The sequence below is a fragment of the Pinus tabuliformis genome, chromosome 9 (assembly GCF_031772625.1).
Source record: "Pinus tabuliformis cultivar Carrire ecotype Pingquan chromosome 9, CPIR1, whole genome shotgun sequence".
In the NCBI taxonomy this organism is placed as follows: Eukaryota; Viridiplantae; Streptophyta; class Pinopsida; order Pinales; family Pinaceae; genus Pinus; species Pinus tabuliformis.
In genome coordinates this window covers 661,556,627-661,572,198 of record NC_142307.1, presented here as the reverse complement: position 1 = coordinate 661,572,198, position 15,572 = coordinate 661,556,627, and the positions used below count along the sequence as shown (strand labels likewise).

Below are 15,572 nucleotides of genomic sequence, written 5' to 3'. Positions count from 1 at the left end.
CAATAACATTTGGAGTTAATTTGTAGGTCACCTAATTTTTTTCACAACAGCATATTCCATTTCAACGAGAGTGTTCCATTTATAATTTTGATAAAATATAAATTATTCAATCAATGCAGAAAATCACATCAACAAGAACATATCTTTGATTTTTGTGTTTGCAGGTCATATGATTTCTTCCGAACTATCTTTGTTGGTCGGAAACATTACCATCTTACCTATGTGCCTCAACATCGACACGCTCAGATTTTCGTTCACAGCGGTTTTTAGCACGTCTTCAAGAGCATCAAGTACGCTCCTATGGCAACATTTTATGAATCTTTAGCATCATATGTCATAAATTTTATTGACGTGATCGACAATCATAAAAACAATCCAATATGACATCCAATAACAACATTATTTCAATGTGACACTCTCATCTCACCCATGGATAACTACCATAAATCTACCAGGCCCTTGAGACTATACTAGCTCTGATATCAATTGGACATAATGAAGAGAAGATCAAGAATAGGCGGAAAGGCATGAAACCAAATCGCCATTCAAAACATTATTCACATGGTAGTACAATATACAGTATAAACATTTGATAAGCAAATTTACTATCCAGGCAACTAAATATATGTTTCTTAGGATGATGAATATATGCGAAGATATTTATAAGCTAGTTTAAGACTTAATGATAAGGAGTGAAATTACTGACAATGTCATAATTTCAAAGCCCCATCACAGTCTTATCTAACTCATGTAACCTATCATTGCAATGCAATGCATGCCAACTCCACAGTTCCTGACAATGCTGATTACTGAACAATACTTAATATTCCTAATGTATTTTTAGCAATATTAATAGTTGAGATTAAGGTGATATATTTACAAATAAACTTAACAAAAATGATTTCAAGTTCAAAACTTCCTAAAACATGAAATGAAACTATCACAACTCATCTCTATCTTGACAAGAATGGAGCTTGTATCCCTTTCTTAGAAATAATCACTGGAAAAACCTAGATATCCTGCAAGTTAATGGGCAATATACATGTGCAACCTTAACAGTACACAATGATTCAAATGTGTGTGTCAGATGTGGTCCTGCAACTCTCTCCTGCATTGATTAAACTTCTATCAGTTGTATCCATTCAAAAATCTAAAACAATCCAGATTTTCAACCAAAACACAGAAAGTAACAACTCTTTACCTTAAAATCTTTAAATGGGCAAAAATAAGTTCCATTGCGAGCCTGAATGCCAAAAGGAAAAACAAAACATAAATTTCTGCAGTTCGATAAAACATACATGTAACAGAAAGCAAATTAGTTGTACAATTTGGGATCAAATAAAAAGATAAACAATAAAAGATCAGTTATGAAATCATGCAATTAGGCTATCCCAAAACATAAATTGGTTTATTACCAATCCGAATCTCTGATCTAAACATAATAACAGTTTATCAATGAAAGTAATAATGTTATGAAGAGGCTAGTTCAATTTATGTACGGTTTATATTAGATCGCTGACTCTGGTATGGAAGCTAGAGAAAGGCACATAAAAGGCCGCAGCAAGTGAGCAGGTGTTCTGTCCCCGGCCACTAAAGACGACTTCCTTCCCTTCCTTCCCTCTGATCACAAGCATGTGATGGTTGTGATGCAATTATTAATTCATATAGATAGGCATGGCGTAGAGATTATTGTATCACCAGTTGAGGAATCAGGTTGTGCTGCTTGATCAATTCCATCCTTGATAATTTCCAACGCACTGCTCACAGTTTTGAACTTGCATGAATATTACAATATCAAATCCCAAGTAATAATTATAATTATATGGGATTAAGAAATTTTGCAGGCGAATATATGTTAGATTTAATGACCATTTACTTTTAGGTGCTTGGCTATAAAAATTATGTGATGCACTATTAATGCTAACAATAACATAACATCATAACCTAATAAAGTACTCTCAATCATGAATGATTAGGTAACCAGTTAGGAAAACCACCGGATTGTGCGCTTAAGTACGAGACATCATTTCCATATGTATGTGACTCAATTAATATTCAATCATTGCATTTATTTCTTTGAACTTCTCTCTCCTCTAGTATGTTTACCCTGGTATTAGAGACATGTTTGAGGAGCCACTGAAGAGGAAGAAGATGAGTTCAATAGCCATGACTGGATGACGTGGAATGTGAGAATAAAGGAGCAACCTGTTTAAAGTGATCATGACAGTTGGATTGTCTGAGAAGTAAGTATTAAATAAAACAAAAATGTAAACATGAGCCAAAGTCGAATAAGAGGGTGCCATGAGTAGAGTGTAACGTCTTACATAGGAGAAACGGGCTGATCGATTAACCAGAGGATTGAGGATTTAAGAATACGCAGCGGATATCAAGCATAATAGATTTGGTTACTTTATCTTGTGAATATGCCTAAAATATTTGTCATCACATTTGTATTGAAAATTTTTAGGTCATTGTAAAGATTGATCATTTTTATTTTAGAAAGTTAGGGTAGGCTATAGAAATTAAGAAAAATGCTAGCAATTCGAACATGGATGAAGTGTTGAAAATAACAAGTAGTTGGATTCCTGCCTTTTCTTCCTAATATCGTTTTTTAATTGATTTTTGTGATTTTGAATTTCAAATTTCTGTGGTTAATTTTTCTTGATTCTGATGATTTTGGATATTTTTATTCTCTGGTTAATTTATTTATTATTAAATTTTTTGTGTTTTTACTTTTCCATTTTATATATATATTTTTGTTATACCTTTTTATGGAATTATTGTCTATTAACATGATTACGTTTTTATAAGTTTTCATTTCTTTTTAGAATTTATAACCTAAATTATTTTAATTTTTTTTTTAATTTATTTCTTAGTTTCCAGTTAGTTTGATGGAATATTTATTTATTTATTAATTATTTTTCTATTCTATAATTTATTTTATTTGTGATTTTTTTTAATGTGAATTTAATGTTTTATTAATTTCTTGACTATTTTGTTTAGTCATTTTATTTATTTTTAATTATTTTTTAATAGTTTTTAACATTAATATTTTTATATTTATATTTTTTGTTTTTAACATTTAGATCAATTTTTGGATCATTATGTAGTTAGTTTTTTGACTTTTTTTATTGAATTGACTCTAACGTATTATTTTGGAATTCTTTGGAGCATTTCAACACTATTTTCGTCTATATTTGTCTTAATGGTGAACCCTAGTAGTGGGTTCGAAAAATTGACACCAAATATTTGATATGTGATTATTCCTAAAGAAGTTGCAAAGCATTATGAATCATAGAAGTTTGATTTCACAAAAAAATTGCAAATATTAACATTAAGAAAATTAAAGAGAGAATTTTGTATGTTTTACAAAGTAGTGCTGCGAAAATTATGATTCATTTATTTATTTTTTGCAGGGCCGATTTAATTGTCCAATTAAATCAGTAATTTTTTAACTTCTGGAAAAAAATCGTGATCCAATGCCAAAAAATCATCGATGGCGGAAATAACGAGTTTTTAAAAGGTTTTTTGTGGTTTTTTTGTCTCATTTTGTAATGAGAGGGCAAGAGTGAGAGATAAGGAAGAGGAGAACTCATCTACAAGGGTAGGAGAGGAGAAAAATCAATGAATTTAGCATCCCAAGCAAAAAAAAAATTCGAGTTTGGACCAATTTTTTTGAGTAGGGCGTGGTTTTCATGTATATGCATCAAATTTGGACCTATTTTTTTTCTTTTTTTTTTTCTTGGGTTTCTGTCACCCATATAATTCCATGATTTTTGCTTGAATTTGAGTGTGTTTTTTGTCATTTTTGTTGCATTTAGTGGAGAGGGTTTTTTTTGTTGTTTTTAAAAATGAAAAATTTTGATTGTTAGTTTTATTTGTTTAAATTCTTATTGTGCCATAGTTTGTTTCCATGATTTTTGTTTGGGTTTAAATGTATTTTTTTTTGCCATTATTGTTGCATTGAGTTGAGGGTTTTTTTGGTAAAAAATTCAAAATGTTGTATATTAAATTTTAATTTCATTTGTTTAACTTGCAATTTTTCTTTTGCCCTAGGTTCAAACTTCAATCTTACATTAAAACTCAAGAGTTCAACAAAGTTACAAACATGACAAGGAAATTGGACCCTATGTGGGAATTTGGTGAACCTGATGGAGGGTTTGATAGATCAAATTTGACTTACAAGTTATGTGGGCACCATAACACAAGGGGAGAATGCCGATTGAAATACCACCTTGCACAAATTCTTGTACATGAAGTAGGGCTTTGCACAAAACAAATCCAAAAATCATCCGTAAAGCCCTCAAATCATTGGAAGAAATAAAGACAACTAAAGTGACGAAGACAACTTTGAAAAGTCAAATGGCAGGGGGTGGAGTGGTGGAATTGGGAGGTGACCGTCATAGTGGTATTGGTTCTTCTTCAACATTCGTGTTTGCAGTTAACTCCATAATTGCCTCATCATTTTTGTTCCTAGAACCATGCATGGTGCACAACCATCTATCACATCAGCTCTTGAAAAAAGTGATAAGGAAGAAGTTGATAAGCTGTTGGGCAGGTGTCTTCTTTGGAGTGATGTTCCTCTCAGCGTTATCAGGAATAATCCATTTTTTCAACGCGCGATTGATGCTATTTCTATTGTTGGCTCGAGGTACAAAGCCTCTTCCTATGATGACTTTAGAGGGTGTATTCTTTAGAATGAAAAGGCCAAATGCACTAAGATATTGGAGGAGTTTAGGGACTCATGGGCACACATAGGATGCACTGTGATGCTAGATGGTTGGACAGATCAAAATGATAGAACCCTTATTAAATTTTTCGTTAATTGTCCCAAGGGGACAATGTTTAGGAAATTTGTTGACGCATCTGCACGTATCAAAGATGTACAATTATTATGTGATTTGTTGGATGTGTTCATTCAGGAGGTGGGTCCACAACGTGTTGTCCAAGTCATAATGGACAATGTTGCAAATTATGTTGCTACTGGCAGCATGCTTATGGAGAGACATCCTAACTTATTTTGGACACCTTGTGCTTCACAGTGCATTGACTTGATGTTGGACATAGGAAAAATTCCTTTTGTCAAGGATATTGTTGAATCATCAAAAAACATTACAAAATTTATATATAATCATGCATTTGTGCTTCATTTGATGAGAACATTAACCAACAACAAGGAGTTGGTGCGCCTTGGCATTACACGGTTTGTCACTAACTTCATATCTCTTCAATCCCTTTTGAATTCTATGTGGGATGTGAAGAAAATGTTTCTTTCAAAGGAGTGGTGTGCTTTGTCATATAGCCGCAAACCAGAGGGAAAGGCTATATGCAAGCTAGTTTCATACCTAGAAAGCTTCTAGGCGGGAGTGCAGGAGGCGTGTTGCATCGCTGAACCTTTGGTAAAGGTTATTTGATTATGAAACCAGCTCAAGAAAAGATAGAAAAGATAGGTCAACGCCTTAGAATTCAACCTCTTTGAGGGGGCAACCTCCTTTACATTACATAAATGAACAATTCTTGGATGATTCAAATGACAAAACCTCCTTTCTATATATAGGAGTCTAAGGAGTCACAATATAATCCAGCCGACCTAACAATAATAATATAAAGCCACAAAAATAACAATAGAGGGATTCCATGGGGCACAGTAATAACAATATGGGGGCAATAGGGGCACAACAATATTAATAAGGGGTATAACTACAATAGTAATGGGGTAATCACTAGTATTATAGGGACCCAACATGCCCCTCTCCTTCAAAAAAGTGTTTTCCTCAACGCTTGAGTAGTTCTGGATACTTCTGCATAAAATTCTCATCCTCCCATGTGGATTCTTCAGCGGATAAGTTCTTCCACTTGATAAGATACTCTGAAATTGATCGATTTCGTAGCTGTCGAGTTCTTGTTTCTGTGACTGCTTCCGGTTCCAATATAATTTTTCCTTCCTCGTCAAGTTCTGGAAATATTGTTTGAACTGGGAGTTTATCGCCTATAACCTTCTTTAAACATGAAACATGGAAAACTGGGTGCAATCGAGAAGCTGCAGGAAGCTCCAATTTGTATGCCATAGTACCAATCTTTTGCAACACCTTGTACGGACCATAATACTTTGGTGATAATTTATTATCTTTCTTAGCTTGCTTGAGGTACATTTGCTTATATGGTTGTAGCCGTAGGAATACCCAATCACCTACATCAAAACTTCTTTCACTACGATGTTGATCTGCCTGTTGTTTCATTCTATTCTGTGCCAACATGAGGTTATCCTTTAAGAGTTGGAGGACTTGTTGTTGATGTTCGATGTGATGTTCCATTACCTGAACCTTAGAATTTTCTCTTAAATATGATGTGATGGATGGTGGTTGATACCCATAAAGTGCCATAAATGGGGTCATTTTTGTTGTTGTATGGAAGGAAGTGTTATACCACCATTCAGCCAGAGGCAACCATTTGACCCATTGTGTCTGTTTATCAGATACAAAGCAACGAAGATATCCTTCCAAACATTTGTTTACTATCTCAGTTTGCCCATCAGATTGAGGATGATAAGATGAGCTATGAGATAACTGAGTACCAAGACAAGAAAATAATTCTGTCCAAAAATTTCCAGTGAAAATGGGATCTCTGTCACTTACAATAATCTTTGGGTTTCCATGTAGCTTTTGAATTGTTTCCATAAATGCAGTAGAAACTGTACTGGCTTTAAATGGATGTGATAATGCACAAAAGTGTGTATACTTGGTAAGTCTGTCAACTACCACCATGATGACACTCTTTCCCTCAAACTTGGGTAAACCTGTGATAAAATCCATTGAAACCTCCTCCCAACGTTGGCTTGGAATGGATAAAGGTTGTAATAGACCTGATGTCTTAATTGTTTCAACTTTATTTTGTTGGAAAACCAAAAATTCCGCCACAAACTTTTGAATATCTGATTTAAGGCCATCCCAAAAAAAATCCTTCTTAACCCTGTGGTAAGTTTTTAAAAATCCTGAGTGCCCTCCTAAGGGAGAAGTGTGCAATTCCATAAGAATCTTTTGTTTTAGTTGGGAATTCTTACAGAGGTATAAGCGATCTTTGTACCATAACGAATCATTTTTCTAGCTAAATGTATCAGACGTACTGGAATCTTGTTGTAACTTTCGAATAAGTGCCCACACTTCTTCGTCATTCTTCCATTCCTCCCTTGCTTCGTTTATCCAATCTAGTTGGATAATAGAAATGGCGCACAACAATGCTTCCACATCCTCATCCTTTCTTGAGAGTGCATCTGCGACCACATTTTGCTTCTCTTTTTTGTAGATGATTTCAAAGTCATAAACCAACATCTTTGTGACCCACTTTTGTTGCTCTTCAGAGGATAATCTTTGTTCTAAAAAGTATTTAAGGCTATCATGATCCGTTTTTACCTTGAAGTGTCTTCCCATTAGGTAAGGTCGCCATTTCTTAAGTGCATGGAGTATTGCCAACATTTCCTTCTCATAAATAGCTTTGCTTAAAAACTTTCCCTTGATTGGACAACTTTCAAAAGAAATGGGTCTTTCATCTTGCATTAGAACAACACCAATTCCATTTCCTGAAGCATCACATTCCACAATAAAGGTTTTTGTGAAGTCCGGAGTAGCTAAGACCGGTGCTTGGCACATTGCCTCTTTAAGATGTTCAAAGGCCTTTGTTGCTTCTGGAGTCCATGAAAATGCATCTTTTTTCAATAATGTTGTTAGATGTGCTGCTATTCTCCCATAATTCTTAAAAAACTTGCGATAATACCCTGTCAACCCGAGAAATCCTCGCAGATGCTTTATGGATGTGGGGATTTTCCATTCCTTAATGGCTTTAATTTTGCTAGGGTCTACCTTAACTCCTTCATGAGATACAATATGACCCAGATATTCCACCTCCTGGACTCCAAAGAAACATTTGGATCTTTTTGCATATAATTGTTTCTCCTCCAATAGTTGTAGCACCCTGTCAACATGTTCAACATGATCCTTCTAAGACTTGCTGTAGATTAGTATATCATCAAAAAATATTAACACAAATTTTCTAAGGAATGGTTTGAAAATTGAATTCATCAAACCTTGAAATGTTGAAGGTGCATTGGTAAGGCCAAAAGGCATGACCAAAAATTCATAATGACCCTCATGAGTTCTAAATGCTGTTTTCGGAATGTCTTCAGTCTTCATTCTGATTTGATGATATCCTGAACGAAGATCCAACTTGGTGAAGTAAATTGATTCATGCAATTCATCCAGTAATTCATCAATGACAGGAATGGGGAACTTATCTTTAATAGTGAGCTTGTTGAGCTCCCTATAATCTGGACACATGCGCGATGATCCATCCTTCTTGTGCACCAATACTACTGGAGCAGAGAAAGAACTTTGACTCGGTTGAATTATACCAGCCTCTAGCATTTCTGCAACCATATGTTCAATTTCACTCTTTTGGACATCAGGATATCTGTACAGCCTGATGTTTGGAAGAACACTTCCTGGAATCAGATGAATAGCATGATTATGATCACACATAGGTGGGAGACCTTTGGGAGTCTCAAATACCTTGGAATGATTATCCAGGACTTTTTGGAGATCTGGAGAAATAGATGATTCTGATGTGGAAACATCTAGTGAACATAATTGTGCAATTACACCTCTTTGCTCCTTTTTTAGAAGCTTTGTCATACTATTAGAGCTGATTATCTTTCGTGGTTTCCCTGCAATACCCCTTAATTCAACTTCCTTTCCTTCCGTAGAAAATTTGATGAAAAGTTCTTGAAAATTAAAAGCTATTGCACCCAAGGATTGTAGCCATTGGACTCCTAGTACAACATCAGCACCTCCCATTGGAATGGAAAGCATTGGGCTAGTCAATACATATTCTCCCATGGATAGCTTGATATTATGGCACTTTCCAGAGCAATTTATTGTTCCTCCATTTGCAATCATCACTTGACACTCTGGTGCTGGATATAGGAAGCAATTCAATTATTTTGCTACCTTACACTGAATAAAATTGTGGGTGCTTCCTGAATCAATCAACACTATTATCTTTTTCTTCTTTATTTGTCCTTGTATCTTGATGGTTTGAGGAGTGGTAATTCCTGCTAATGCATTACAAGATATGGTCGGATTTATTTGTTCATCTAGGCTTTGTTCCTGGAGTATATCCTCTTCTTTTAACTTTTCTTGCTCCTTTTCTTCTTCCTCTTCACAATCTATGTAGAATAATTTCTTCTCAGCACACTTATGACCTTTAGTGTACTTGCTATCACAACTGTAACAAAGCACTTTTGCTTTTTTTCTTCCAATTGTTGTGGTGTCAACCTTATAGGTTGTGGAAGACTAGGGGCAACAACACTTCCGTCTTTATAGTTTTGAGTAGTATGCTTCCTGGTTGCCATAATTTTGCTTTCCATTTTTCTTGCTAACCTGAATGCCTTCTCTAATGAATCAGGTTCCCAAAGGCGAACATCATGTTGGATATTATCCTTTAAAGACCCTATGAACACATCAATCCTATGCTCCTCTGGAATATCTTTTACCCTTATGTTCAATTTTTGGAACTCCTCAATGTGCTCCATTATTGAACCTTTTTGTTTGAGACTTATTAGTTGGCTAAAAAAAGTGTTGCTTTTTGTGTCCTCATAATGTGCTATCAATTCTTTCGTAAAAATTGCCCAAGTGATAAATTGTTTACGAGAGCAAAGCCATTGATACCATACAAACTGATTTGGTTCCAAATATAAGGTTGCCATACGTAGCTTTTGTGTGTTTTGCACATTATTGAGATCGAAGAATTGCTCCATCTGTAATATCCATGTGGCGGGATCCTTGCCATCAAACTTCCTCATATCGATTTTTGGAACATGGTGAGTCTTCGATCCAACATTAGAGTCTGTGGAATCATGATTCACATTTCTTTTGTTCTAATCATGAGTTTCCTTTAGTACCCTTTCACCCTTAGTGACCATTTCTTGTAGCAACTTATTTATATTTATCTTCAATTCTTCCATCTTATCATCCATGCCATCAATTTTAGCGTCCATGCCATTCACCTTAGCTTCCATGCCATCCATCTTAGCTTCTACGCCTTTCTTTAATCCATCCATCTTAGCTTCTACATCCTTCCTTAAACCATCCATCATAGATTTTGTTGCTATTTGTGCAAGTGACATTCGTTGCACTTGTTCTTGTAATTTTGATATATCATATAGCATTTCTTCTTCTTCTTCATGAGTCGTGCTAGAGCTTTCAGGTTCCTTACTAGGTGTTTGCATTTTCTTTCCTCGGGGCATTAGTTACCGATAATAATTCTCTATTATGCCCTTTGAATTCCTTCAAAATAAATATTCAAACCAAGCTTAAGCAAAAATTTAAGAAAATCTACACACTTTTTTTCACTTTGTAGGAGCTTGATATTGCCTCTGATGTATCTTTGTACTTTTCAATCATCTAGTTCTGCATTTGTGACCTGCAGTAGCCCTATGTGTCTTCTTTCCAATGCCACAAGTCTGACCCAAATTGGATTCTCCAAGGAAGAGTTATGCGAAATCTCCCACAGTGACTTGATTATAGACTAGTTCAATAGAGCGAAGTTGTACGACGTCACACGTGCCACGAGTCACTGTTTCGACCTTTGGATCTGAAAAACGCATACAAGAAACTACAATCCGTCCTCTTTCTGTACCTTCTTACGAAATTTCAATCCGATCCACAGAGAGAAAGTTATGATGATTTTTCTCGGGTCACCTGTTTTGAATGTAATTCAGGAGTCTGCAAAAAGACCAACTTCTTCAGAGCATATCTCCGCAAATATCGCGCAAAAAGATCTAAAATTCGGACCCAAAGTTCAGCGCGATTTCTTCTCAAATGGGTTTTTTTTGCGACTTCTGAAACGTCACAGAAAAAAGTTATAGTGAAAATGCCACGATGACCTGTTTGGAACAGCGAAACCCTAGAATCCAAAGCTCTGATACCAAATGTTATGAAACCAGCTCAAGAAAAGATAGAAAAGATAGGTCAACGCCTTAGAATTCAGCCTCTTCGAGGGGGCAACCTCCTTTACATTACATAAATGAACAATTTTTGGATGATTCAAATGACAAAACCTCCTTTCTATATATAGGAGTCTAAGGAGTCACAATATAATCCAGCCGACCTAACAATAATAATATAAAGCCACAAAATTAACAATAGAGGGATTCCATGGGGCACAGTAATAACAATATGGGGGCAATAGGGGCACAACAATATTAGTAAGGGGTATAGCTACAATAGTAATGGGGTAATCACTAGTATTATAGGGACCCAATAAATATTGTTGAATCATCAAAAAACATTACAAAATTTATATATAATTATGCATTTGTGCTTCATTTGATGAGAACATTAACCAACAACAAGGAGTTGGTGCGCCTTGGCATTACACGGTTTGCCACTAACTTCATATCTCTTCAATCCCTTTTAAATTCTATGTGGGATGTGAAGAAAATGTTTCTTTCAAAGGAGTGGTGTGCTTTGTCATATAGCCGCAAACCAGAGGGAAAGGCTATATGCAAGCTAGTTTCATACCTAGAAAGCTTCTAGGTGGGAGTGCAGGAGGCGTGTTGCATTGCTGAACTTTTGGTAAAGGTTCTTTGATTAGTTGATGGAGATAGGCCTGCAATGGGCTATTTGTATGAGGCCATGTATAGGGCCAAAGAATCCATTCACAACTACTATAATGATAAGGGGGACGAGGGGTTTGAGAAACAATAACTCATATGGGTAGTGATTGATGAGTGATGGAACAAATACACACCATCATCCCCACATTTTATTACTCCCGTGGTTTCTTATTTGATGTTCAGGTCATGGATGGATTCTTCACTTATGTTCAGAAGATGGTGCCATCTCCAACATAACGTGAAAAAATCTCCAAAGAAATGGATATATATAGGATGGCAGGTGGCACATTTAGATTTGAAATGGCTATTGTGGATAGGAAGACTAAAATGCTAGGTAAGCTTTAGTTTGTTTCAAATTTCATTGTCTCTTTATACTTTGCTTCAACTTTCAAATTTCAATTTTTTTTCTTATATTTATCTTATTTGTTGTAGATGCATGGTGGAAGAGTACCCAATCTCCAAAGGCTTTCCATTCGAGTGCTCGACCAAGTATGTAGCTCCTCCGGATGTGAGCGCAAATTGAGTGTATTCAAAAAATACACACTAAGAAGCACAACAGGGTAAAAACTTTTCAATTAATTTTTTGAATTCATTAAATAATAAAAAGTATAATTTATTAATTTATGACCCTAGTCCCATTGTCTCAATGACATGGTATACGCCTACTACAATATCTGATTATGGGTGAGGCAACTTGAGAGGACACATGACGTGGAGGCCATCTCATTGGATGGGATTGACACCACTGCTACATGGAGGGTTGAGGCCAAAAGGCCTATCATGTAGTTGACCCCTGATTGGTTAGAGGAAGAGGTAGTGGAGGGAATAACAACTGTAGAGGAGGAGGAGCAACATGAAGAGGAGATGACACCACCTACCATGGTCACCAATAGAGGACATGGTTTACCTCCTATAGCTCTTAGTTCTTCAACTTCTAGAGCAACATAGAGTCCACTGCCACCCCCAGGGCTTTCTTCATCTAGAGGGAAAGATGTTACATTTTCTTGTAAGAGGAGCAGAGGAAATCAGTAGTACTAGTTACTTGGTTCATTTCATTGTATATGATATTATGATTCATGATATGAGATACATTATTATATTTTTTGTTGATATTTTGAGGCTGAGTCAGGGCTCAAAACTCAGTATTCAGGACATGATTCACTGTTATATGTGATGTAGTACTAGACATATTACATATCTCATATATTAGTTCTCTTTTCACATTTATGTGTCAATGCATTTATTTTATATTGTGGATGCTTTAGATATTAAAAAAATTGATTTTTTTCAATTTGCCAATTTTTTGGCGATTTTTATGATTTTTCCAATTCTAAACCCTCGCTGATTTAATCCCAATCGTGATTATCGAAACATTGTTACAAAGTATCTGGATAAAAATCAGAATAAGTTGTTACATTTTCCATGTCATTAAGCACGAGGTAGCAACCACAAGCCCAATTTGATGATTTCTATAATGAACCCATGACCCCAGTTTGACAAAGACTAACGACAATGAATGATAGGTTCAATGGCCGAAGCATTAGTCTATTTATTTCATAGTATGGAATGGCAACATTCAACATAAAAAAGATTCAAATCAGTAAACACGTCATCAAATATTAGCATTGGAGATATTCAAATCAGTAAACACGTCATCAAATATTGACATGACAATGCCATCTGTGCAATGTCATTAGCATGGTTAGAGAGTTAGCATATGTCATTTTCTAACATGTAATTCTTCCACTTAGATAGAAATTATTCTTAATATTTCCTCGGGTTGAGGAAATGAGACGAAAGGATTTTCGAACTTCAAACAAAATTGTCTCATTGTAAAAGGATTAACCCATTCCACGTTGATATTTTTCAGCACTGCTTATTGATAAGACTCACGAGTTGAACTTCCTTGATTACAATTCCAAGTATATCTTTGATGGAATCCAAGTTGAATTGGAACTTTGATCTTCCAATATATATGGACCGCCGCCATCGCCGACAGTGAAGCCGTGTTGAAGGACGAGAAGTGTCCGTAAGTGGGAGGGAGGTTGGGTCTAGCTGTCCTCGACAATCGCCGCCGTTAGCAGTCGCATATCTATGTGTTACTATTTTATATCGGAATAATATCTATGTTATTGCCGTGTAGCAGACCCCCGTTGTTTTTGTTCAAATTTTAGTATGGTTAATAATTGTAAGTTGACAAGTCAATGCAATAAGTTTAGATTTATCTTAATTCTGAATTTATGAGAGGGAACAAATTTCTTTTCATTCGAAAAGAAATTTGTATTTTGAAATTTTTTATCTCTCTAGGTATTTAATATATCTAGAGTTAAGATGGATCCAAAATGGTTTAATTATTAATTATAATTGATTATAATTATAATTATAAATTTTATTTTTTTTATGTAATTAAGCTGGTCAAAATGTTTTATTCATAATTATAATTATTAATTATTTTATTTTATTCGCATAAAAACTTCATAACATGGTGATCACCGATTAAACTGGGACATAATTTTAATTAATTTTAAAAATAATATAATTTATAGCTTTTATTCATGTCTCAAATATACTTAAGTATTAGTGTTTTATTTGCTAAATATTATTTTTTATAAATTAATATAAATTATAATATATTAATAGTAATTTATGTTGAAAATTTTGAAAAAAAATATAATAAATATTTATTTATTATTATTTTTTAAATTATTAATTTTTAATTGTTGAAATTTAAACTTCTAATTTAATAAAAATTGATTATTATCTTAAACTTAATTCAATGTAGTCTAACTAATAAACTAAACGAAATGACTTTTTTGAATATGGTAATACAATTTCTAGCAAGATTGTGACTTCTTGTTTAAAATACAATTCTGAATGCATAAATGGATTCAACACCTTGAAAAAACCCTAGAGCACTTGATCTTTGCAAATAAAACAACTTAAACATATGATTTTTAAAAATTTGTATTATATTTTGAATAAAATTGACAAAAAAAACTCTGAAAAGAACCATTTCATTTATTAATTAGACTCCCTGAACTTAATTCATAATCTTGATAAAATATGTCATAACCTTTAATTATTAATCAATTTATAAATTACATTGTTTAATTCTTGATTTATTTATTTATAATTTATGAATTTCGCACTTATTGAGATGGACATTTTCTTTTATATTATTTACTATAATTATTGTTAAATTGGTCTCAAATTAGTATTTGTATTTATCAAATCATATATATATATATATATATATATATATCATTTTTATGGACCATACATAATTTGTATGATAAATTTATTACTATGTTAAAATTTTGAGTGTTAAATTTAACTACTCTACATTAATATAAGTTATTTTTTATTAATTTTAATTGATTTTAAAAATATTATTAAATTATGAATTTTTTAGTTTCTATCAAATAAAATGTTATATATAAATATCACTTGACTATATAACTTACTGAGCCATTCATTTTAAGTTGATGGATTTGATTGTGTTAAAGTAGTTTTTGAGAAAAGTGTTATTGCCCATGATTTGGTTATACCTTATGGTTTTGTACTTTATATTTATCCAATTTATTAATTTTGGTTCGTTAATTTTTCTTTTATAGATTAGGATGACTGAGATAGATCATTGTCAGGTGGAATTAGTTGACATTCGTTTACAATTAGCATTTTATATTTATATATGTTTTAATTTGAATATTAATTAAAACATATGAAACCGACACACACATACACACACACACAGAGATATATATATCTTGACATTTAAAAAATGTTGACATATAATTTTACATTGCACTTACACACCTCCCCTATATTGGGTTATAGAGTGCCTCTCGACGCAACAACTTTTGTAATTGAGATAAAGATAAGGTGTTATTGTAACTTCTTTCTT

The 15,572-nt window shown here is 33.8% G+C and overlaps 1 protein-coding gene across 2 annotated transcripts in view; it reads right to left on the bottom strand.

The window, feature by feature from the left end:
* Window positions 1-552: 552 nt before the first annotated feature.
* The window catches only part of LOC149150406 (uncharacterized), a 247,810-nt gene continuing 232,790 nt past the window's right edge, over window positions 553-15,572 (bottom strand). For both annotated transcript variants that reach the window (XM_089441556.1, XM_089441557.1), the window contains exons 5-6: window positions 1,202-1,243; window positions 553-1,108 (exon numbers count right to left, since the gene is read on the bottom strand). In XM_089441556.1, the coding sequence (XP_089297682.1) occupies window positions 998-1,108; window positions 1,202-1,243 (153 nt within the window). In that variant the 3' untranslated portion in view covers window positions 553-997. The remainder of the gene's footprint in view (window positions 1,109-1,201; window positions 1,244-15,572) is intronic.